The 26283-nt window shown below is 43.4% G+C and overlaps 1 protein-coding gene across 1 annotated transcript; it reads right to left on the bottom strand.

Moving 5' to 3' along the window:
• Positions 1 to 363: 363 nt before the first annotated feature.
• zbtb37 (zinc finger and BTB domain containing 37) lies at positions 364 to 25276 on the bottom strand. The gene is made up of 11 exons (XM_084066268.1): positions 24851 to 25276; positions 23635 to 23776; positions 17744 to 17874; positions 17117 to 17214; positions 16062 to 16195; positions 14218 to 14398; positions 11808 to 11976; positions 9440 to 9533; positions 8627 to 8817; positions 6156 to 6267; positions 364 to 2378 (listed from the first exon to the last, which is right to left on the bottom strand). The coding sequence occupies exons 2-11, from the start codon at positions 23773 to 23775 to the stop codon at positions 2100 to 2102; spliced, it is 1530 nt and encodes a 509-aa protein (XP_083922394.1). The 5' UTR covers position 23776; positions 24851 to 25276; the 3' UTR covers positions 364 to 2099.
• Between the last annotated feature and the right edge of the window lie 1007 nt (positions 25277 to 26283).

Genomic DNA, 26283 nt, shown 5'->3' on the forward strand with positions numbered 1-26283 from the left:
TCAAGTGTTTGTAGTTGTTCCTGTGTGTCTGCGTCGTTATCCTGAATAAAAAACTAAACTAAAACATCGCGGCCAAAAAGATTTCCTCCAAATAATTTACACGTCAAAAGTTTAGTTCTTTGTTCGTCTCTGCGTCCAGATTCAACTCGTCTGGTTGGGTTTTCGTGACAACTTGTCTTTTTCCTTTTTATTAACCCCTTAAGAAGCCGTTGACGTGGCACTTTAAACCAACAGACTCAGGAGCTGGCTGTTGATTGACTGTTTGATTGTTTTACAGATTGTCTCGAGGCAAAAATAACAATAAGATTGATTTTATATACAACTCCTGTTTGTTTTTAACTGGGGGGGGGGGGGGGGGGGGGCGATCCCATGCATCCACCATCGTTAGGAACCGGAACCGTTTTCACTCCAAATGTTATTCATTTTTTCATTGATCTTTTTTTGTTTCAAATAAAAGAGAGCGAACCGAATAAAACATGCATCACTTAGCTACTGTATCAATGGTCTGATATTGAAGCATATTTATAGCTGATATATAGAGAATAATGTCTGAAGGACTTAATGCAAATTGTCTATGCAAAGATAATGTGATGACACTGTTATTGTATCCACATTATACAATAATATAAGTACGGCCTGGTTCCACTAAGCTCTGTGTGATGTCTGTGGTTTAGAGCCTGTATATGCATTCACTTCATCTGTTGTGTCAATAAGAACATTTCATGTATAGAGAGCATTTCCACGGTCCTCCAATTGCACTTTACATTAAGTAAAAAGTATCGTTACGCTCACTTACTCCGTAACATAAATAAATGCATTTCCTTGCGTTGAACGCTGGAGGGAATATTGCGTACGTCGGTTACCATTAAACGGAACGACGGACATCACACAGAGTTCAATGGAAACGAGGCATATGACCATTCTAAATCACAATACATACTCCTTTCATATGTCGGAAAAAAATCTCCCGGTTGGAATGAAGGTTTCCCCCGACTGTAGTTCGGGCGAGTCAGGAAAAGTTGGGTTGTTGGAAGGAGTGCGTACTGCGTTTAAGATTTAAGAAGACCACAACAGAAACTGTTGTAGCAGAGACTAAACATTGTCTCCTTTTTTTTTTGTTATTGGTGTTTGCCGATCCTGAGGAAACAGTGGTCATGGGAGCCCCCCCCCCAAACAGGGAGTGGTTTGGCAACGTGTTCTACCATTAACAGACACAGCGGGATTCTGCTACATTGTGAACCTGTTTTAACCGGTTTATAGAAAAGTAGAAAACTGAAAACATCAGAAATGATAACGATAATAATAAAACAATAATAATAATAATGACGATAATGATCACTGCACTGTTTGGTTTGTGAGGTTTTTGTCGGAGTGTTGTGTGGTTCATTCTTCATCCAAAACATTCTCATTCCCAACTCGTCACGCTCGGCATCATCAGCGCCGTTTAACGTAGTTTTTCACCTTTCAGAGGAGTCTGCACCGCGTGAAACATGAACGTGGACCGTGCGTAGACTCACATGTTGAAAATACCATTAAATACGTAAAAAAAAAAGGTTACACACGAGGCGAACGGCGTCGGAAGAGGACTTGAGCGAGACGTCTGACGACTCACACAGCGATAGAGAATAGTAAATATGACTCATCTGGTCAACGTGGGAGGACCAATGGGCTTCTGTTTAGCTTCTGTGTCGGACGCCCCAAGTGTCAACATATGACTCGTCGGGAGTGAGAATGCAAACGTAGTTTTAATGACTTGTATAATATTATTATACTAACCCTAACGTAGTTTTAATGACTTGTATAATATTGGATAAAGTTTCATCAGTTTTAAGAGTTTAAACGTTTGTCGTGTAGTTTTATTTTTTTGTGTGGTTTTGAAGGTAGGTTGGTTTTTAAATCACTGTTTTGCATTGATTCTGTAGCTTTGAACTCTGGAAGGAGACCTTAACACCTCCTCTACTCTGGAAGGAGACCTTAACACCTCCATTCCTCTTCTTCTCACCCTAACTGCACCTCCCTCTGACAAACCCTCCACCCACCTCTCCTCCTCTCCTCTCCCTAGGAGTAGGAAGGAGTAGGAAGGAGGTGTTGGGAGGCGTTCAGTCGGGTCCAGTCGTGGAGACGGAGGCTTGGGGCGTGTCACCGGTCGTTCCTCCTCCTCCTGGCTCCGCCTCCTCCTGGCTGGGTGACACCTCCTCGTTCTGGGCTCCTCCCCCTGCCCCTCCCCCTCTGGAGGAGCAGACGTTGAGCGAGGCTGCGGAGGAGGAGGAGGTGGTGGTGGTCTCTGGGGACGCGGCGCTGTGAGGAGCCTGCGTCTCCTGCTGAGGAGGAGCGGTGCATCCTGGGTGATTCTTCCTGAAGTGCTGGTTGAGGATGGCCTGCAACGAGGAGGAGGAGCCACACAAGATGTTCTGTTAGCTCATTGGTCGATAGTTTGGTTCAAGATGTTCTGTTACATCATTGGTCAATAGTTTGGTTCATGTTGTTCTGTTAGCTCATTGGTCAATAGTTTGGTTCAAGATGTTCTGTTAGCTCATTGGTCAATAGTTTGGTTCAAGGTGTTCTGTTACATCATTGGTCAATAGTTTGGTTCAAGATGTTCTGTTAGCTCATTGGTCAATAGTTTGGTTCAAGGTGTTCTGTTAGCTCATTGGTCAATAGTTTGGTTCAAGGTGTTCTGTTAGCTCATTGGTCAATAGTTTGGTTCAAGGTGTTCTGTTAGCTCATTGGTCAATAGTTTGGTTCAAGGTGTTCTGTTAGCTCATTGGTCAATAGTTTGGTTCAAGATGTTCTGTTAGCTCATTGGTCAATAGTTTGGTTCAAGATGTTCTGTTAGCTCATTGGTCAATAGTTTGGTTCAAGATGTTCTGTTAGCTCATTGGTCAATAGTTTGGTTCAAGGTGTTCTGTTAGCTCATTGGTCAATAGTTTGGTTCAAGATGTTCTGTTAGCTCATTGGTCAATAGTTTGGTTCACCTCATCCATCGATCATCCATTAATAAGATAGATAGATGAGTATTGTCATAGAGATAGATAGATGAGTATTGTCATTGCATTAAAACACTTTTCTTTTATGGTGGTTCTGAATGAAGGTAGGGGGTCTGGTGGTGGTAGGGGGTTCCACATTGTGGTGGTGGTAGAATGCATTCATCTCCATGTTTGGGCCCAATTTGAGGGGAATGAGATCAGTGTAGCTCTCTCTGGTGGTGCCCGTGGGCGTTTGTCACTCTAGTTAAAGGAGTAGTTCACCCCAAAAATGACATTTTTTTTAACAATTCCACACCTCATGAAGCATTGATTTTTTTTTTGTCATGATAATAATAAAGAATGTATCCGGTAGGAGACACAAAGGACACTCTTTGTGTCTCCTACCGGAATGACCGCCGGTCATCAAATGATTGGCTTAGCAATGAGATAAAAGCAAATAAAATATCCATGAATTCAATGCTTCATGGGGTGAGTCATTGATAGAATTAGAAATAAAGTAATTATTTGGGTGAACTACTTCTTTAAGTAGCTTGACAGGTACATGTTCCCCTTGAGCGTCTTAAAGACCAGTACAGGCCCATACAGGTCCCTGTACTGCCTCCCTGTCTGGTAAAGACCAGTACAGGCCCATACAGGTCCCTGTACTGCCTCCCTGTCTGGTAAAGACCAGTACAGGCCCATACAGGTCCCTGTACTGCCTCCCTGTCTGGTAAAGACCAGTACAGGCCCATTACAGGTCCCTGTACTGCCTCCCTGTCTGGTAGAGACCAGTACAGGCCCATTACAGGTCCCTGTACTGCCTCCCTGTCTGGTAAAGACCAGTACAGGCCCATTACAGGTCCCTGTACTGCCTCCCTGTCTGGTAAAGACCAGTACAGGCCCATTACAGGTCCCTGTACTGTCTCCCTGTCTGGTAAAGACCAGTACAGGCCCATTACTCTGTCTCCCTGTCTGGTAAAGACCAGTACAGGCCCATACAGGTCCCTGTACTGTCTCCCTGTCTGGTAAAGACCAGTACAGGCCCATTACTCTGTCTCCCTGTCTGGTAAAGACCAGTACAGGCCCATTACAGGTCCCTGTACTGCCTCCCTGTCTGGTAGAGACCAGTACAGGCCCATTACAGGTCCCTGTACTGTCTCCCTGTCTGGTAAAGTAAGCAGGGGTTAGTTAGGTGAGTCCTGAGAGTGAGGTCTAGTAGAGTCTAATTGGTTTGTTTTGAGAGGTCTGTAGTTTTCATTTTAGTGACATTGGGCCGGATTCATAAAGGGATTTGCGACCATATTTTGTACGTACCGGCATTTAGGACAAGTCGTACACATACACCTGATTCATAAAGATGTTTTGGTCTGTGTCTTGTGCGTCAGGTGCGCACGTTCTCACGTCACCCCCGAGGCAGTCTTGCCAGGGCTGAAATGTGCGTATGTCTTTAGAATGCTTTATTCTTCATGCCAAAATCTATTACAACAGTGGCAAACCTCAAATAAAATATATACGTGCCCAACATTTGTCAACACATATATATAAAAAAAAAAAAAAAAAGTCAAACGATGTATTGCTTAGACATGATGTAGATTCCACCGCTTTTTATTTATTTTCTAGGCTATGAGTCGCATTTAGAGCTGAAAAGGTCCCTCAGTGTGTTTGCCAGCGGGCCATCTCAGCCAAAGTGTCACATAATAATGAAAATAGGCTATCATGCCTTAATGACACTGCGGAGGGACGGACGCACTTCCAGTGTCCGTCCTGCGGTATTAATTTGTAGGCTAATAGTCTACTGTAGGCTACTCTACTGTATATTGATCACATGAACGCCACACACAACAGCCTAATAAATGTTACCATCTGATGAGGAAACAAGCCTAATAATAGTGGATGAAAGCTGTGTCCAGAAGATCTATTCCCCATTCCGACGTAGGACAGTGATATATTAATCAAAAAATAACGAATTTAATCAATAAGTAATCAATAAGCTCTTGTCCATAATCGGATAGCAGCGTTCCATTTGTATGCTGGATTTCATAATCTTTTTACCTTGGTAAAGGTGCGCAATGTTCATTAGAAAAGGCTTATATAATATCCTTTCCACATTTTAATAGCCTTTTATTTGGTAATGGGGTTAAACCTTGTAAACTTCTTTATTCTCATTACACATGAGAGCATTTATTACGTGATCCGCTTCCAGACAGAACAGTAAGTTGTCAAGGCGATGCGACACCGCATATGTTATCTTTAGATGAGAGACGGCAGAGTTGAACTTGCATCAGCGTTGCCAGATGTTGTGAGAGAAATAAGCAACCAGGTCTAGGAAAACAAGCCCAAAAGAAGCAACTGGCACTTAGGCCATTATAAGCACTTTAATTAAACCGTTGTGAGCTTGTAGATCTGCTATTTAAAAAAAAATGTGTGTAATAAAATGTGGAAGATTTGGAAGAATTTTTAAACATTCTAACAACACAAATCTGCCTCCAGCTGGCACAAAACATTTTCAGATGGGGCTTATAGGGATAAATTAGCATACATATTAACTTGGGGGTCCATGACATGAAAATATTTGAGAACCACCGGTTAAAACAATTAAACAATTGTGAAGCAAGCCCAAATAACCAACTATACTTTAGAAACAAGCCCAAAAAAACGCATCCCACAGCTCCCAATATTTACAAGCAACATTACAGAAAAATAAGTCCAAATTCGCTTATAATAAGCGGACATGGCAACACTGTTTAGCACGGTTCAGCACGGTGACGTTGAAGTTGGATGCTGTTGGATGCAGCCTTCCAGAGAGTAATCATCACACCTGGTCATACGCATTGGTCATACGCACGTCTCTATCATATACGACCCCCTTTTTGAATTGCACGTCCGTTAGTGAGTACCAAAAATACGACCTCCTTTACGAACTTCATTTACACCATATTTACGACCCCCGTTATGAATCCGGCCCATTGAGGTGCTAAAGTACCATGAGGTGCTGCATGTATAGTCCAAAACATATTGGATGAATCCTTGGTGCAGTCTGATTGATAAACTCTTTCCACACATGTGGCAGTGGAAGGGCTTGTTTACCTGAAAAGGGAAGCTCTTTCCACACATGTGACAGTGGAAGGGCTTGTTTACCTGAAAAGGGAAGCTCTTTCCACACATGTGGCAGTGGAAGGGCTTGTTTACCTGAAAAGGGAAGCTCTTTCCACACATGTGACAGTGGAAGGGCTTGTTTCCGGTGTGTTTGCGGATGTGGTATTCCAGCTGGTCTTTGCGGGTGTACTTCTTGCCACAGATCCTGCAGACAGAGATGTAACGATAGCAAACACTCACTATACCATAACATCACAATAGCAAGTCCAAGATAGGATATTTATCACAATATTGTTTGGGGAAAAAAGAAAATGACTGAAATAATTTCCCATTCACTTTAGGCCTGTTTGACTAAAGCCCAATTTATCATGTCTCGCACTGAGGGTGGTAAATCTACAAGCCCACAAAGCATCACAGCCGCGACGCATAGTAGGCTTGTAGATCTGCCACCCTCCAAGCATACATAAATTGCATAAATTGAGCATAAAAATGTAATTTTATACTTTGGAAAGCCGGGAGAAAAGCCATCGTTAGCAGCCAAATTAACTTAAAGGGGAAATCCACCCATTTTCAATATTTAACTATGTCATTAACTCATTCAGTGCCAGGCTTTTTCAAGCTTGTTGATCCCTGTGCCATGAAAAAGGCTATTATTTGACCTTTTCAATTGGTCACAGAATGTTTGTCTTCAGTGTGATTGATCCCCTGATGGTTGCTAATCACTGAGTCACTTCAGGTGTGGTTTCACAAATTTCAACGAGGTCATTGTGACCTCGTTGACATTTGTTTTTGATGTTTGAAAGTGCCATGCCACACTCAGAAATACAGGGTTTACAATGGTAGGAAAAATGTTTTTTTTTTCTCCGTTTCCTTTTTAACATTGAAGTGGATGGAGCAATACGTTTTTGAAAATCGTTTTCTCCTAGTTCCTTTGAGATAAAAAAAAAATATATATAACCAAAATTAAAAAAAAATAATAAAAAGAAATGGAGATATTATGCTTTTAGTCAAGGAGATAACATTGGAAAGGCCGACCGGAAGGATTTTTGACATGGATCAACATCCGGCCTCTCGTTCTCAGAAACTCCTTGGATGATCCCAAAGTTTCGTTTTAGTGCCCCACGTGGGCCCCACGTATAGAAATAAAATTGGGTCAAAAATGGTCCGGACCGTTTATGGCACTCAATGTGTTAATATAGCATAAAGGAGTTGTGTGGAAATAAGAAAAAAGTTCCCCCCTACAACGTGATGATGAGTCATCACGTTGTAATTTGCAATGTTAAACCCACAATCAATCCTCCAGTTCAAGGCAACACAGAAAGGGGGGAACTTTTTTCTTATTTCCACACAACTCCTTTATGCTATATTAATGACATAGTTAAATATTGAAAATGGGTGGATTTCCCCTTTAAGTTAAGTAAATGGCTAGGCTACGGCTACCTGTAGACGAAAGGTGTGAGGCCCATATAAGGACATGAATGGCGTGATGCCCATATAAGGACATTATTTCTCCATGGCTACCTGCAGATGAAGGGCGTGATGCCCATATAAGGACTTTATTAGGGGTGTGGGAAAAAATACGAATCACGATTCTCATGTTGGACGATTCAGAATCGATTCTCAATTTCCTTTTTTTTACTATCTGACTTTGTCCGTGTGTCCGTGTGTCCGTGTGTCCGTGTGTCCGCTGTATTCTTATTGGCTGGGCTATAAACAAATATTGATGACAACACCCGTGTATGTTTGAGCACGGGGCTCATCAAAGGCGCCGCTTCCTTCACACAGGGTGTGATTTTTTTAGCGGCGCCAGACGCTCTATATCTGACTTTGTCCGTGTGTATGTCCGTGTGTCCCTCCGTATGTCCGTCAATCTGATTGGTCAAGCTTCACGTGACACGTGGCTGTGCTATAAACACATATTGATGACAAACAGTATGTATGTTTGAGCACGGGGCTCATCAAAGGCGCCGCTTCCTTCACACAGGGTGCGATTTTTTTTTTATGTGTGACATTTTTGAGAAGTGGCAGTTCTGAAAAAAACATTTTTTAATCAAGAATTGTTTGTTTTGAAAAAAATCACACCCTGTGTGAAGGTAGCGGCGCCTTTGATACATTTTGTCATCGATATGTGTTTATAGCCATGTGTCACGTGAAGCTTGAGCAATCACTTTGTTGACGGGTCTGACCAATCAAAACGTTGACGTACGCACACGGACAAAGTCAGGTATAGAGCAGGATCCGCTCGCGCCGCTAAAAATCAGAATCGTAACCCCAAGAATCGGAATTGATTCGAATCGTGAGTTGGCTGACGATTCACAGCCCTAGACATTTTGGCTCCATGGCTACCTGCAGACGAAGAGAGTGATGCCCATATAAGGACATTATGGCTCCATGGCTACCTGCAGACGACGAAGGGAGTGATGACCATATAAGGACATTTTGGCTCCATGGCTACCTGCAGACGAAGGGAGTGATGCCCATATAAGGACATTATGGCTCCATGGCTACCTGCAGACGACGAAGGGAGTGATGCCCATATAAGGACAGTATGGCTCCATGGCTACCTGCAGACGAAGGGAGTGATGCCCATGTGCAGACGCATGTGTCGGTCCAGGCTGCCCTTCTGGTTGAAGGACTTGCAGCAGTAGATGCAGGTCAGGCGAGGGTTGTACCTGAACCACCGGCTGTCCCCGCCCACCTGCTCCCTCAGGTACTCCTCGTACCCACCCACTTCCAACGGCATAGGCTCCTCCCCCTGACCGCCAGCAAACAGGAAGCAAACAGAAGACGCCATTTAGTTCAGCATAGAGATTAGCAACAGTGTATAATGTATGTATAAATGTTTGAAAACTCACACTTTACAGCGTTGGTTCTCAAAGTGGGGTCCGGGGACCCCCAGGGGTACCTGAGGGGGTTCCAGGGGGTCCCCAGCTAAATGATGGACAGGGACCAAATGGACCCATATGAGTCTGTAACTCCGAGAGTGTACAAATGGAACCAAATGGACCCTAACGGGTCCATTTGGTTCCATTTGTACACTCTCAGAGTTACATTAACATTGATTTTACAATATGAATTGGGGTCCCAGAGGTATGAATGCCATTAAATGGGGGTCCGTAGCCTAATGCATGTCAAACTGGGGGTCCTTGAAATTAAAATGGTTGAGAATCACTGCTAGAGAGCCATAAAAACCTTCTCTTATTGGGGTCCCTGGTTTATCTTTTCAAATGGGGGTCCGCGGGCTAATAAGTGTAACTTTGGGGGTCCTTGACATGAAAAAGTTTGAGAACCACTGCTTTACAGTATGTTTACCTGTGAGCTGGGCTGGTATAATGGTATATTTAATGTATAACAATAATAAACTATATCACATTTACCTGTGAGCTGGGCTGACGGTGTTCGTCCAATCTGCCCGGAGACTCACTCTTAGCTCTCTGTCTGTCTGTCAACACTACTACACTACCTGTAGGACTACACACACACACACACACACACACACACACACACACACACACACACACACACACACACACACACACACACACACACACACACACACACACACACACACACACACACACACACACACAGTGTGTAAAACGTCAGTGTGTAAACTTGTTTCCATCGTGTTTGGACAACAGGAAGTGACATTGTGTTTGTACAACAGGAAGTGACATCATGTTTAGACAACAGGAAGTGACAAACCGATCCAACACAACAATAGAATCGGTTGTTTTTTGGTTAATAAAAGGATATTTCAAATTATCTTTTATTATTTTTGGGGCGGTGTAACCGCCCCCTATAAGTGAGGTTTGGACACTGACCAATCCTGCACCGTGATTGGCCAATAGTCTACGCAGTCTACAACCCTTAACCCTTCCACAGTCAATGCAAATCTATACTTTTGCAAAGTCATCCAATCACATTACAGCTAGTGTCATCACCACTAGCTGTAATGTGATTGGCTGACTTTGCAAATTCAGGACTGTGATTGGCTAGCGAAACACATGACACATGTGCAGCCCTATGAATAGCAGTATGGACTTAAAAAAACACATTGTTATGTTTTTTTTTAAGTGAATCACTTCCATCACTGTGATGACCACTGTGACCACACCCTTTTAAATATCATCACAATATGCATCCATATGTTGTGTGTGTGACCAGACTATTGGTAGAATATGTTCTTCCATTATAACCTTTCACCCCCAGGACAAAGAAACAAACCTGGGGTGACAGAGCCTTCTGGAACCCACTCCTAGTTCACATCAAAGCTACCCCCCCCCCCCATATACCCTACCTAATCCCTCCTTTACCTTTACTTCTATAGTTTTTCACTTTTGAATACATTTTTCTTGCTGTTTTACGATATAAATGTGTTCTAGAGAAACATAATACTGTATCCTGTGGTCTAGTAGGACACCTACTGGCTGACTAGAGGTACTGCATGACAGTCCAATGGAAGCCTCTAAATCATTTAAATGTTTTTATTTCTGTTTATTTCTGTTAAACACGTTATGAGTTCTGTCTGTCTGTCTGTCTGTCTGTCTGTCTGTCTGTCTGTCTGTCTGTCTGTCTGTCTGTCTGTCTGTCTGTCTGTCTGTCTGTCTGTCTGTCTGTCTGTCTGTCTGTCTGTCTGTCTGTCTGTCTGTCTGTCCGTCCGTCCGTCCGTCCTACCTGTCTGTCTGTCCTACCTGTCTGTCTGTCTGTCTGTCTGTCTGTCTGTCTGTATGTCTGTCCCACCTGTCTGTCTGTCTGTCTGTCTGTCTGTCTGTCTGTCTGTCTGTCTGTCCTACCTGTCTGTCTGTCTGTCTGTCTGTCTGTCCTACCTGTCTGTCTGTCTGTCTGTCTGTCTGTCTGTCTGTCTGTCTGTCTGTCTGTCTGTCTGTCTGTCTGTCTGTCTGTCTGTCTGTCTGTCCGTCCTACCTGTCTGTCTGTCCTACCTGTCTGTCTGTCTGTCTGTCTGTCTGTCTGTCTGTATGTCTGTCCCACCTGTCTGTCTGTCTGTCTGTCTGTCTGTCTGTCTGTCTGTCTGTCTGTCCTACCTGTCTGTCTGTCTGTCTGTCTGTCTGTCTGTCTGTCTGTCTGTCTGTCTGTCTGTCTGTCTGTCCTACCTGTCTGTCTGTCCCACCTGTCTGTCTGTCTGTCTGTCTGTCTGTCTGTCTGTCTGTCTGTCTGTCCTACCTGTCTGTCTGTCTGTCTGTCTGTCCTACCTGTATGTCCTACCTGTCTGTCTGTCTGTCTGTCTGTCTGTCTGTCCTACCTGTCTGTCTGTCTGTCTGTCTGTCTGTATGTCCTACCTGTCTGTCTGTCTGTCTGTCTGTCTGTCTGTCTGTCTGTCTGTCTGTATGTCCTACCTGTCTGTCTGTCTGTCTGTCTGTCTGTCTGTCTGTCTGTCTGTCTGTATGTCCTACCTGTCTGTCTGTCTGTCTGTCTGTCTGTCTGTCTGTCTGTCTGTCTGTCTGTCTGTCCTACTTGTCTGTCTGTCTGTCTGTCTGTCCTACCTGTCTGTCTGTCTGTCCTACCTGTCTGTCTGTCTGTCTGTCTGTCTGTCTGTCCCACTTGTCTGTCTGTCCTACCTGTCTGTCTGTATGTCTGTCTGTCCTACTTGTCTGTCTGTCTGTCTGTCCTACCTGTCTGTCTGTCCTACCTGTCTGTCTGTCTGTCTGTCTGTCTGTCCTACCTGTCTGTCTGTCTGTCTGTCTGTCTGTCCTACCTGTCTGTCTGTCTGTCTGTCTGTCCTACCTGTCTGTCTCAGGGAAGCTGCTGGTTGGCTGAGGTGCTTTGGGTCCCACAGAGCTCCGCCCAGACGTGTCAATCAGCACGGCTGGCCCCTCCTCCTCTTCCTCTTCCTCGGCCACGCCCCCTCCTCCTCTTCCTCTCTCAGCTTCCTCCTGAGTGTCTGCTCTTCCTCCTGAATGATGATGATGATGATTATTATTATTATTATTATTATCATCATCTTCCTCCTGATCAGGAGGAATGAATAATTCATAATCAATTAAAACAATAAAAAGTTCTCCTGGGAGCAGAGGTCTCCTCCAGGTCAGGTAGGATATTGTGGTTCAGCAACGTTGATGGAATATGAGAGATGGGACAGAGCCATCTTGATCACATGACTATAGACATACTGTGTACTGATTTGTTATTAATTATAATCACCATACAGATGTTGTTTGTTATTAATTATAATCACCATACAGATGTTGTTTGTTATTAATTATAATCACCATACAGATGTTGTTTGTTATTAATTATAATCACCATGCAGATGTTGTTTGGACACAATCTGTAGGAGTAACTGCAAGCCCCCAGAACCCAGTGGTTGCATTGGACATGCTGGCCATTCATAGGTACTGCAGCTGGGGCCACTGGACATGAACGAGCCAAAACGGTAATAATGACCCAGCATGGAGTTCATTAATAACAGTAATAATGACCCAGCATGAGGTTCAGTAATAACAGTAATAATGACCCAGCATGAGGTTCAGTAATAACAGTAATAATGACCCAGCATGGGGTTCAGTAATAACAGTAATAATGACCCAGCAAGGGGTTCAGTAATAACAGTAATAATGACCCAGCATGGGGTTCAGTAATAACAGTAATAATGACCCAGCATGAGGATCAGTAATAACAGTAATAATGACCCAGCATGGGGTTCAGTAATAACAGTAATAATGACCCAGCATGAGGTTCAGTAATAACAGTAATAATGACCCAGCATGAGGTTCAGTAATAACAGTAATAATGACCCAGCATGGGGTTCAGTAATAACAGTAATAATGACCCAGCATGAGGTTCAGTAATAACAGTACTACTGACCCAGCAAGGGGTTCAGTAATAACAGTAATAATGACCCAGCATGGGGTTCAGTAATAACAGTAATAATGACCCAGCATGAGGTTCAGTAATAACAGTACTACTGACCCAGCAAGGGGTTCAGTAATAACAGTAATAATGACCCAGCATGGGGTTCAGTAATAACAGTAATAATGACCCAGCATGGGGTTCAGTAATAACAGTAATAATGACCCAGCAAGGGGTTCAGTAATAACAGTAATAATGACCCAGCATGGGGTTCAGTAATAACAGTAATAATGACCCAGCATGGGGTTCAGTAATAACAGTAATAATGACCCAGCATGGGGTTCAGTAATAACAGTAATAATGACCCAGCATGGGGTTCAGTAATAACAGTAATAATGACCCAGCATGGGGTTCAGTAATAACAGTAATAATGACCCAGCATGGGGTTCAGTAATAACAGTAATAATGACCCAGCATGGGGTTCAGTAATAACAGTAACAATGACCCAGCATGGGGTTCAGTAATAACAGTAATAATGACCCAGCATGGGGTTCAGTAATAACAGTAATAATGACCCAGCATGGGGTTCAGTAATAACAGTAATAATGACCCAGCATGAGGTTCAGTAATAACAGTAATAATGACCCAGCATGGGGTTCAGTAATAACAGTAATAATGACCCAGCATGAGGTTCAGTAATAACAGTAATAATGACCCAGCATGGGGTTCAGTAATAACAGTAATACTGACCCAGCATGAGGTTCAGTAATAACAGTAATAATGACCCAGCATGGGGTTCAGTAATAACAGTAATAATGACCCAGCATGAGGTTCAGTAATAACAGTAATAATGACCCAGCATGGGGTTCAGTAATAACAGTAATAATGACCCAGCATGGGGTTCAGTAATAACAGTAATAATGACCCAGCATGGGGTTCAGTAATAACAGTAATAATGACCCAGCATGGGGTTCAGTAATAACAGTAATAATGACCCAGCATGGGGTTCAGTAATAACAGTAATAATGACCCAGCATGAGGTTCAGTAATAACAGTAATAATGACCCAGCATGGGGTTCAGTAATAACAGTAATAATGACCCAGCATGGGGTTCAGTAATAACAGTAATAATGACCCAGCATGGGGTTCAGTAATAAAAGTAATAATGACCCAGCATGGGGTTCAGTAATAACAGTAATAATGACCCAGCATGGGGTTCAGTAATAAAAGTAATAATGACCCAGCATGGGGTTCAGTAATAACAGTAATAATGACCCAGCATGGGGTTCAGTAATAACAGTAATAATGACCCAGCATGAGGTTCAGTAATAACAGTAATACTGACCCAGCCATTCGTCTTCAGTCTTGATGTGAACAGTGTCCATGGCTCCTGTCTCCACGTACCACTGCCCCGCCCGGTTGATCCTCAGGATGGGCCCGGCCCCGCCCCCTCCTCCTGCTGACCCCACCTCCTCCTCCTCTGGACTCCGCCCAGCATCCTCCATGACTCCGCCTCCTCTGGGACGCTGCAAACAGTTACAGTTAAATCAGTTACATTTATTTCAGTAGGTAAGTAAGTCATTGGTTCTCAAAGTGGGGGGTCCTTGGGGGGGTACCAGGGGGTCCCCAGCAAAATGTGTTAATATAGCATCACAATCATTTTAACCTTTTATACGTTGGCTATTTAGCTAAATCGTGAAAATATGTACAAACCTTTAAGCCTGAACCTTTAACCTTTAAGCAAAAAATAATAATAATTGGGGGGGGGTTTTCCGTTTTTCCGTTTGTCACAAAGAACCAGGAGATAACATTTTCCAAAAAGTTGCTGCTCCATTAAATTCAATGTTAAAAAATAAACAGACAAAAAAATAAAAAAAATTCTAAGTACTAGCTTAGAAAAGACTGGCAGAGGCTACAGACGGTTCTAGAGAAACAGTCTAATATTTTTATGCGAACATTTTTAACTCAAATCTTTGCTTCTGGGGGTTCCTGGAACAAAATATTTGAGATGGGGGTCCGTGGCCACATACATATCATTTTGGGGGTTGGCATGAAACAGTTTGAGAACCACTGGGTTAAGTAATATTGTTTCGAGGGAGGAGCCAGGACCGGAGGCAACCCACAGTGCCTACAGCCTAGCAACACATCTCAACGTAGTCGGTCTGGCGAGTGTCAGGCTAACCCTAACCCCCTAATTAGCACAGTCTCTAACTTCCCCTCTAAGAGACAGTGGAGGCAGTAGCATGCCAGTAGGGGGCAGTAGCATGCCAGTAGGGGGCAGTAGCATGCCAGTAGGGGGCAGTAGCATGCCAGTAGGGGCAGTAGCATGCCAGTAGGGGGCAGTAGCATGCCAGTAGGGGGCAGTAGCATGCCAGTAGGGGCAGTAGCATGCCAGTAGGGGGCAGTAGCATGCCAGTAGGGGGCAGTAGCATGCCACTTGGACACAGGCCGGGGTCTGATCAGCCTGGGTCGGGTGGCCTGGATGAGGTGTCTGTTGTAAGACCCCAAACACCCAGTGACTCCAGGTAACAACACAGATGATGTGTCCAAGTGCATCAGTCCATGTTTTATTGACTTTGGTTAAAACTAAAAGGTTAAGTGTTAAAAAGTTAAAGCTCGGGGTGCCCGCTGGCCTAGCGGTCCGGGCGCATACCACATATGCTGGTAATCCAGCTTGACAGTGTGTCGCGGGTTTGAGTCCCGATTCCCGACGACCTTTGCCGTGTGTCACCCCGCGTGATTTTGAATCCCACCAACGTGATAGGATATAGACCCGCCTTACCGTCTGATTGGCTCCCTGGTAGGCATAGTTTAACTGAGGTTAGGTTTAGGCATAGTTGCAAAAACGAGAACTGTCAATCACTGCGACTACTGGCCAATCACAGCGGGTTTTGCCTAGAACTCAAGTGGGCTCCATAATAACACATCATCCCCCCCCCCCCATCTCTCTCCCCATTTCCTATCAAAAAAGGCAGAAAAAGCCCCAAAAATGTACTTAAAAAAAGAAAAAAGTTAAAGCTCTATATTGTGATAGTAATCATTGCTATAGAGTGTTTGTTCAGTAACAGTTTGTCTGTTCACTGAACAAACACTCTATATAGAGATAGTTAACACTTATTTTCACCGCCCCTTTAAAAAACCCTGCCTCGTGCATCACCAATGAGAACATATGTTGTTGACTCCGCCCACCTCTGAACGCTGTGGACTGACACATCTGGCCCCGCCTCCTCTGACCACGGTGCTCCGCCTCCCCGTCGTAGCCGTGGCAACGGTGTCATCCATGTCATCATCCAGATCTGATAGGCTGATCTTCAGGTGGATTCCTGAGCACATGCAACGACATGAAAACAGTGTTTCACTTTTAGAGCAGGGGTCTTCAACCTTTTCAGGCCAAGGACCCCCTAGCTGAGAGAGAGATGACACCTAAACCTCCCCTCTACACCTAAACCTCTTTGCCAAAAATAGCAGATCTACAAGCTCACAACGCCTCGCAGCGCGAGGCGTTGTGAGCTTGTAGATCTGCTATTTTTTTGGCTAAAGTTCTCCTCAGAAAAGGGATGCTAGGGTTCAAGTGGTTAATGTAAAAAAAAATATTATATCAAACAAAGATTTGGTGGACCCCCTGTAGTAACTCTGAGGACCCCCTAGGGGTCCCGGAGCCCCTGTTGAAGACCCCTGTTTTAGAGCATACCGTTGGATATGAGTTCACCCACTTCCTTAGGTTGGAAGGACCTGTGTGGGTGGAGCTTCAAGGCAATCCGACAAACCGGAAGTAGGAAGGGAAAACCTGAAGTGGTCGTTTTTTTATTAAATTGGAAGTCTGTGGGACCACTCAGCAAGTCTGCAGCCTGTAGCATGCTGGGAACTGGAGTTATGGCTGTTTAAAACCCAGCCAATAGGAAGACAGAGGGGGCGGGGCTCAAGCAATTACAGCCCGTTCCTATTGGCCGTCTAAGAGCACCCACCAAGTTTGGGGCCTTTAGCATGCTGGGAACTGGAGTTATGGCTGTTTAACCCCCAGCCAATAGGAGCACAGAGCAATGGTGATTGGTCGAGAAACACCACACCTACGTTTCTGAGCTAACCTAGCTAGCAAAAAGGTTAGTATTAAAGCCATTTCAGGACGTGTTTAAAACGATAATAATCAGGCTCTTCAGTTCTATACCTACCTTCCAGAATCTGGGTGCAGCGGTCTATGATGTGTTATATTATGATAAATAATGTATTCATTATTTATTATGTACCTTCCAGGATCTGGGTGCAGCGGTCTATGATGTGCTGCATCTGCAGGAAGCTGGCTGCCGTCAGGTAGCTGATGATGTCACACAGCTGGAGGCGGAGCCTAGAGGGAGGGAGGGGCGTTATCGTTAGTTCGTTATCGTTATTTTGGTTCCATAATGTAAACAAACCATAATGTAAACAAACAAAACCCTTTAGGTTCCATAATGTAAACAAACTAAACAAAAAACGTATGTGTATTTATTCATTCTGTTAGGACAGTGTTTCTATGGTAACCTACAGTAGGACAGTGTTTCTATGGTAACCTACAGTAGGACAGTGTTTCTATGGTAACCTACAGTAGGACAGTGTTTCTATGGTAACCTACAGTAGGACAGTGTTTCTATGGTAACCTACAGTAGGACAGTGTTTCTATGGTAACCTACAGTAGGACAGTGTTTCTATGGTAACCTACAGTAGGACAGTGTTTCTATGGTAACCTACAGTAGGACAGTGTTTCTATGGTAACCTACAGTAGGACAGTGTAGGTTAATAGGTAGGATACAGTAGGTTAATAGGTAGGATACAGTAGGTTAATAGGTAGGATACAGTAGGTTAATAGGTAGGGTACAGTAGGTTAGATTGTATCCTACCTGCCGGTGTAGCAGAAGGACAGCAGCTGTTCAAAGACGCTGGGGTTCCGTATGACGGACAGAGACACTGTGGACATCTGAGACAGAGACATGTGGTCCCTGAAGTATGGAGAGGAGGCAGCCAGGACAACCTGTATGTACATTAATATAGTTATTATTATTACTAGAAGTTCGCGCCCACGCCCACGTAGCGTCCACGCCCACGTAGCGTCCACGCCCACGTAGCGCCCACGCCCACGTAGAGACCACTTGGCAGCGCCGATCACTGGCGTAGCGTCATGAGGGCTAGTGGGGCCATGGCCCGGTCAGTGAAGATTTGCCAGGAAAATGAATTCTGCTCCGACAACAATAGACACAGCCGCCGGCCGCCAGTGACGTTACTGAAGTGATACATTGGCTGGCCCATTCACACCTTTTACAAAGCTAAAGCTGCCTACTCCTGCCTATCAATGGTCCAAGTGTGACCTGTAAAGTAGCCTAGCGTAGTCTGTAGGAGACATAAGCATGTCCTAAGAGGAGTCCAAAAGAGAATGGATCCTGGGAGTCATGAATTAAATTACAGAGGTGAGTAAATAACTACATGTGCTCAAGTACTGCACTTTACTGGATATCTATCTATCTATCTATCTATCTATCTATCTATCTATCTATCTGTCTATCTCTCTATCTCTATCTCTATATATATATACATATCTAAATGGCGAAATGGCTGGGGGGAAATGGGCAATATATTGTTATTTAATATTGTTATTTTATTATGAGTATTAATAAGTTCTGATGATTAATTATATCATATGATTATAATATTTGATTAAGATATATGATCTTATAATAATGATGGGGCATGTATAATCATTATCTAATAATCAAATAATAATACAATGAGTCATCACATCTTTTCGGTGGCGGGTGTTATACGGAAATGTGTGACCCTGTACAATCTGGTCAAAATGGCGGCCGTTTGTGTGTTGTTGCGCTCGTACACACACACACACGCACACACACACGCGGCTGTTTTTGTGTGTTTGCACAACTAGTTGGGTCATTTATGGCACTTCCGTGACCGTGGAGAGCGAAGGTCCGTTTCTCAATGGATTTGTCATCTAGGAGGGTTATTAGACAAATTTAGCCGGGGTGTCTTTTTTAAAACGGCGGGGAAAATTTGTGGGAGACCAAAATCCAAAATGGCTGCCGTGAAAATTAACTTTTTAATGGTTTGACCTACAATGATGCACAATACATGGTTTCAGAGCTTATTTTGGTCAAGGAATACATATATGGTGTTTAAATAATGATTTGACCTATTGTCGACCTTCAAATGCAAGATGGCTGCCAATTATGAGCTCCAAAGGGGAGTTTTTTCAAAATCGTCACAGAGCCTTCATATTAGGCTCAAATGAAAGCTCTGCTCATGATGAGTTGAATAATATACAGTATAAGTACACAGAAGTAATCTCTGAGGTCAATAAAGTCAATGTTTGTGTGTAAACAGCAGTTGCTGATTTGCGGTTTCCCATTAAATAGGGTAGGCTACTGAGAATATGGTGTCCAGTTCATCCCATCAAATTTTCATAATGAACCAAAAATAAATGAGCACTATAGCCTAACATAAAATAGTATTCTGTATGCAAAGCTAGAAAGGTTAGTTGCTTGAGGTGAGTTTAAAGGTCAACTCATTTGTCACCCTTATTTTATAGTATTGATCCCAGTGTTTCCTGTCTGCTTAGTTACTTTTACCTGCCTTAACCAGTCTTGTAATTTTGTCAGTGTTTCCACCTGTGTCCTCCTAGTTCCCCAGCCTATCCCAGTGTTGATTGTCAGTTGAGTTCACCTGTGTCCTGTTAATCCCTGTCTATTTAAGCCCTGTGTTTGCACTGTGGTCTTGTTGGTCTGTAGTCATGTGAGGTGAGGTTTTTAGTTGTTGTTCTTTGTGCTCAAGAATCTTGGACATTAGAGCGTCTGCCATTCCAGATCCCTTGAATCGCTTGTAGATGGCATAGATGTAGGACATCAGCTGGTGGAAAGTTACGAGGATTGGGAGGATGTCCTTGAACATTTCTGGATTCTCCGCCTTGAGCTGAGTGAACGTCTTGTAGGTGGGCAGGTCACCAACAAGAAAGGAGAATGGAATATTCTTCTGCCGCATGGCCTCCACATGTTTCACCATTATGTCATTCACCACTGACTTGCTTGGAGGTTCATTGTATGTTGTGTGGTAATTAGGCATGCTCTTGTTGGGTGGTGGATGACAGCAGGACTGGGCACCACTGTATCCTGGAACTCGCTGCTCTTCAGGTGGTGGTCTTCTGCCATGATTGTCTACACGAGACAGTGCATGTATTACAGAGCGAGCACGCTGCGGAGCTGACCCATCCACTGGTGGATCTACCCTGGGACAAGCAGGTGACTCACTCTTGCTACCAGGGGGGGCATCTGTACTGGCAAACCTTTGTCAGTTCCGCACACTTCTGCTTTAGCTGTGCAGAGATTTCCTTCTTCTTGGTGAGCGTTTCAGCAGTCTCTTCGCCTGGTTTCTTTTCATAGCTCTCTGGCCCCATGTACATGACATTTGTTCGATGGACAGCTGTAGAGTCAACTGTCATAGTGTCAATCTTGAAGTCGTCATTGTCGATGATCACGATAGCTGGCTTGCTGTCTGCGATCTCGTGTGGGCAGGTTGCTGATGCCTCCACATCCATCAGAGCCCAATGGTGATAGAGGAGCAGTGTGTCTGCAAAGCTGATGCAGACACCGCTCTTGTGCAGAGTGTCTACCAGATCTTTACTCCTTGTCATGCCATGGACATTTACTCCCAGGTTGATAGCAGAGCTCCGCAGTGTGCTCGCTCTGTGATACATGCACTGTCTCGTGTAGACAATCATGGTACAAGACCACCACCTGAAGAGCAGCGAGTTCCAGGATACAGTGGTGCCCAGTCCTGCTGTCATCCACCACCCAACAAGAGCAAGCCTTATTACCACACAACATACAATGAACCCCCTAATAGTCAGTGGTGAATGACATCATGGTGAAACATGTGGAGGCCATGTGGCAGAAGAATATTCCATTCTCCTTTCTTGTTGGTGACCTGCCCACCTACAAGACGCTCACTGAGCTCAAGGCAGAGAATCCAGAAATGTTCAAGGACATCCTCCCAATCCTCGTACCTTTCCACCAGCTGATGTCCTATAGTACATCTATGCCATCTACAAGCGATTCAAGGGCTCTGGAATGGCAGACACTCTAGTTACAGCAGGGGTAGTAGTGGAGGGGTTGGTAGACCAAGCACTACGAGGAAAGCACTACAGACGGGGCGTCCTGCTCTGGCGAGAGGTTCTTATCCAAAATCACTTGTCCAAGATTCTTGAGCACAAAGAACAACGACTAAAAACCTCACATGACGGTCTACAGACCAACAAGAACACAATGCAAACACAGGGCTTAAATAGACAGGGATTAACAGGACACAGGTGATACTCAACTGACAATCAACACTGGGATAGGCTGGGGAACTAGGAGGACACAGGTGGAAACACTGACAAAATTACAAGACTGGTTAAGGCAGGTAAAAGTAACTAAGCAGACAGGAAACACTGGGATCAATACTATAAAATAAGGGTGACAAATGAGTTGACCTTTAAACTCACCTCAAGCAACTAACCTTTCTAGCTTTGCATACAGAATACTATTTTATGTTAGGCTATAGTGCTCATTTATTTTTGGTTCATTATGAAAATTTGATGGGATGAACTGGACACCATATTCTCAGTAGCCTACCCTATTTAATGGGAAACCGCAAATCAGCAACTGCTGTTTACACACAAACATTGACTTTATTGACCTCAGAGATTACTTCTGTGTACTTATACTGTATATTATTCAACTCATCATGAGCAGAGCTTTCATTTGAGCCTAATATGAAGGCTCTGTGACGATTTTGAAAAAACTCCCTTTTGGAGCTCATAATTGGCAGCCATCTTGCATTTGAAGGTCGACAATAGGTCAAATCATTATTTAAACACCATATATGTATTCCTTGACCAAAATAAGCTCTGAAACCATGTATTGTGAATCATTGTAGGTCAAACCATTAAAAAGTTAATTTTCACGGCAGCCATTTTGGATTTTGGTCTCCCACAAATTTTCCCCGCCGTTTTAAAAAAGACACCCCGGCTAAATTTGTTTAATAACCCTCCTAGATGACAAATCCATTGAGAAACGGACCTTCGCTCTCCACGGTCACGGAAGTGCCATAAATGACCCAACTAAACAGTACATGTGGACACACGAATGGTGAGTTGGATGCGTCTTTTAATAATCAGAAGACGCAGTACTGCACACACACACACACACACACACACACACACACACACACACACACAGACACACACACACACACACACACACGCGCGTTGAAGTAATTTCCGTGTGTGCGCGCGCACACACACACACATCTACAAACGGAGACGGCGTGTATTGAAATGGGGGCAGAGGTTCTGAATTGGCATCCAGGGAGTGTGTGCACAGTTTCGCTGCGAGCAAGGCAACGATGCGGGAGATTAGCTATCCACAGACGGACGGACAGGGGGTAAAACATACTCTGGCGCCATGCCTTTCGGCCTGGCGGAGACAATGAAAAAGCTAAAGTGAAGGAAAAGACCATTACTGCAACTAAAGTAGTCAACAAACTATACTATAAAACATTGGGCACATTGTCAAATAATATAAGAAAGAGGCAAACATGTTGAAAATAGCCGATCTGCAAGCTCACAACGCCTCTCAACGTGAGGGTTGTGAGCTTGCAGCCACTGCCCTAGTTGGACCGAAATTATCTGAAATTACATAATACATAACAACATAATGCAGCCTAAACGTGCGTTGCACGGGGCGGTCCTGCCATTACGTTACATACCACAACATACATCATCTACAATGGACTAACGGAGCAGCAATAATAACATTCACCACACGAATATTGTTGACAAAGTGATTGCACAGCCGCTGCAGGTATGACAACCACGTTAGCGTTAGCTACATGGCAACTATCACAGCGCCCTGTCTGTCGTCGCTGCGACTGACTGATGGCTACAGCCATAGATATATGTAAACACTACAGCAAGCTCTCTGCGATGCCATTGTCTGGAAACTGCTCTTAGCGTGACAGGACCAATGAGAGTGAGCGCTTTCGTTGTTGCTAAGATACGGTGCATGGCACACGCCGTCTCTACCCCATAGCTTGTAGATCTCTCACACATGATTGGCGTAGGCTGCGTTGCCAGGTCTGACTTTGTGTCTAAGCAATGGTCGGCTTATTTTTGCGCGCCTTTGGGCTCGTTCGCATAGTGCGCACGGCAGCGCTTGTTTAGCGTACGTCAGCGCGACGTGGCAACGGACGTGGCAACGTGAAAGGGTGGTCACTTATGATTGGCTGGTGAAAAGAAACACCCGGACGTGAATTTTGAGTGGGCGAAGTGATTTGCATAAGTATTGGAGCATAATGCGTTTGATATTAATTGTACATCCTGCAAGTACAGTGATGGGATGCGAAGCAGCTGGTTTGACAGGCAGAATATTGAGGAATTTTGGGGGAAAATGTGGAGTTAGTTGGGCCATGTGTCTGCTTGGCCATTGAACCCATACACTCGTGTACACTCCATGAGTGTGGCCGTCAATTATGGTAGCAAGATTATTATTATTATTATAACAGAGACACTGTGGACATCTGAGACAGAGACATGTGGTCCCTGAAGTATGGAGAGGAGGCAGCCAGGACAACCTGTATATAATATAATTATTATTAATTATTCATTATAAATGATAATGATACATTATTATTAATTATTCATTCATTATACATTATAATGATACATTATTAGTCATTAAAATGATACCTTGTGAGCCCTGAAGCTGTGACCTTCGACCTGCACGATGATGTCACAGAGCCGGCCCTGGACCCTCAGAGAGTTCAGATGAGTCAGAACTGAGTTACGGAAGTCTGGGATGTCCAGCTGGATGCTGCCTACTCCATCCATCCTACATCCAACATAACACAACATAATATAACATATATACCCCATCCATCCTATAATATATAATATAACATTACACTTTATATTATAATATAACATTACACTTTATATTATAACATAATATAACATCACGTAACATCAGCGCCGTTACAGTTATGTACCGATAGGGACAGAATGGTAAAATGAATAACAATATTGTTTATAACATTTTATATCAATCTAAACTCTGACGTGACCTTAAAATACCAAAGTAACAAAGTAGTTTGAGTTGTTTGTGTTGAAACATCATGTTTGTATTTAATATTATAACAAATGTGACATGACAATGATAAATTAAATATAATAGTCATGTTTATATTTGACATAATAATAAAAACTTAATAAAGTCATGTTTATAGACCCCTTAACAGACGACGTCACACTGATGAGAACCAGTATGCGTGCAACCAGTATGCGCGCAATTAAACCCATTCTATCAGGTCTCGCTAGGACGCGCCTCACTAGCCAACACACAAGAAGGGGTTGGGGTGTGCTGAAACCAGCGCACCCCGAAACAACAGGTTGGAAATTGATTGCGTGAAACAATCACCTGTGCGTCCAGTCTAAATGTTAGTAAACAAATAATTGGTCTATAACATAACAAATACCTTGACATGACAATAATACAAATATAAAGTGGTGTTTATATTTGAACAACAATACAAACATGTTTATATTTGACATAATAATAATAAAAACATAATAAAGAAATGTTTATATTTGACATAATAATAATAAAAACACAATAAAGAAATGTTTATATTTGACATAATAAAAACATAATGTTTATATTTGACATAATAATAATAAAAACATAATAAAGAAATGTTTATATTTGACATAATAATAATAAAAACACAATAAAGTAATGTTTATATTTGACATAATAAAAACAAAATAAAGTCATGTTTATATTTGACATAATAATAATAAAAACTTAATAAAGTCATGTTTATATTTGAGATATCAATAATAACAACATAAAATGGTGTTTATATGTAAACATACATATAAGTTAAAGGTAAGGTAAATAGTTTACCTGTCTCTGCTCAGCCCTTTGGTTCAGATGAGTTCAGAGAGGCTTCAGATTTCACAGATCTATAGAACATCAGCCTGGCTGCTAGCTGCTAGCTGCTAGCATGCTGTGTGTGAGCTGCCTGTCAGTGTGAGGCATGCTGAGCATTATGAATAATAACTAATAAACTAATACACACTTTATAATGTGTTATAACTAACACACACACACACACAGAGAGGTGGTCCGCAGAGAGGGAGGAGGTGGTGGTCCGCAGAGAGGGAGGAGTCAGCCTTTAAAACATGAATATTAATTATCACACAATTAAAGCAGAGACATCAAAGCCCGGCGGCTCCCTTTGATGTGTGCGGCAGGTCTGATCCCCGCGGGGGTGAAGAGCGGACCGGACACACACGCGTTTTACTGTTAGAATCCATTGATAAAATGTTGTGAACGGGTCGCTGTTTAGTGTTTGAGGAGCTTCTGTAGATCTATAGATCTATCTGCATACAGGAAGGAAGTGGAGAGAGGGTGGCCAGGTTCTGCTCTGTTCTGAGAGAGAAACAAGCGTCCCGGGTCTGTGAAAAAAAAACAAGGGACTCCTTCTTTCTTTGGTGTTTCGACCAGGTGGGCGTGGTTTGGAGGTTAGGTTTATAAGGTGGTGGTTCCCAAAACAGTGGTTCGGGACCCATTTACGGGTCGCGGACCCTTTTTTCTTTTTTTAAACAAAACTCTTGGGGGAAAAAAGGGAAACATTTGGAATATTGTGGGGGGGGGGGGGGGGGGGGATTTTCAGGTGGGGCCGGTAATGATCAGAATTCAGCCAATCAGGATGGAATATGAAAAATCTAACAGCCGTCTTGATCACATGACTATAGAGATGTGTAGCGATTTGCGTGAAATTTGGATACAATCTGAAGGAGTAATATAAAAATAAATGTTTTACATAAGTCGGCCTCCTGGTGGCGCCTTAAAAGGCAGATGTGAAGAATGCAGGGCAAAGGTTTTTTCTTGGCCTCTAGGCGAATACAAAGTTTTACACCGATCGGTGCAGTTATAGGTAAAAACACGAATCGACCTGTTATAGCGCCACCATGAGGCTGATTTGAACATTTTCAAGTGGCATTTCTTCCTTGGCCTAGACCCCTAGTCCTAGTGGGAATGTGCGTGCAACATTTAACGGAATTTGCACGCTGTGTTCATGATTTGAGGCATTTTTCAAAACGGAGCATGTTAGCCAATCAGGATGGAATATGAAAAATCTGAAAGAACGTTTTGGTTTAAAGACTATAGATACTGACTGCGTACCGATTTGCGTGATTTTTGGACAAAATCTGTAGGATTAATGCAAAGATTTTTTTTGTGCAAAAATTGGCCTCCTGGTGATGCAATAACAGGCCCATGTGAAACATTTGGGGTTAGAGGTTCTAGTCTGACATCCAGGGAGTGTGTGTGCA

This window comes from Gymnoscopelus microlampas, assembly GCF_963454915.1.
Source record: "Gymnoscopelus microlampas genome assembly, chromosome: 9".
Classification (NCBI taxonomy): Eukaryota; Metazoa; Chordata; class Actinopteri; order Myctophiformes; family Myctophidae; genus Gymnoscopelus; species Gymnoscopelus microlampas.

Bases quoted from the DNA above. Each gene is read 5' to 3' on its own strand.
- zbtb37 (XM_084066268.1), bottom strand. From the start codon at position 23,775: ATGGATGGAGTAGGCAGCATCCAGCTGGACATCCCAGACTTCCGTAAC. The intron at 17,215-17,743 runs GTAGGATACAAT...CCCTCCCTCTAG, and splicing joins TCCTTCTGCTACACCGGCAG to GCTCCGCCTCCAGCTGTGTG. The intron at 2,379-6,155 runs GTAAACAAGCCC...TCCTCGTTGCAG, and splicing joins GAAAGAGCTTCCCTTTTCAG to GCCATCCTCAACCAGCACTT.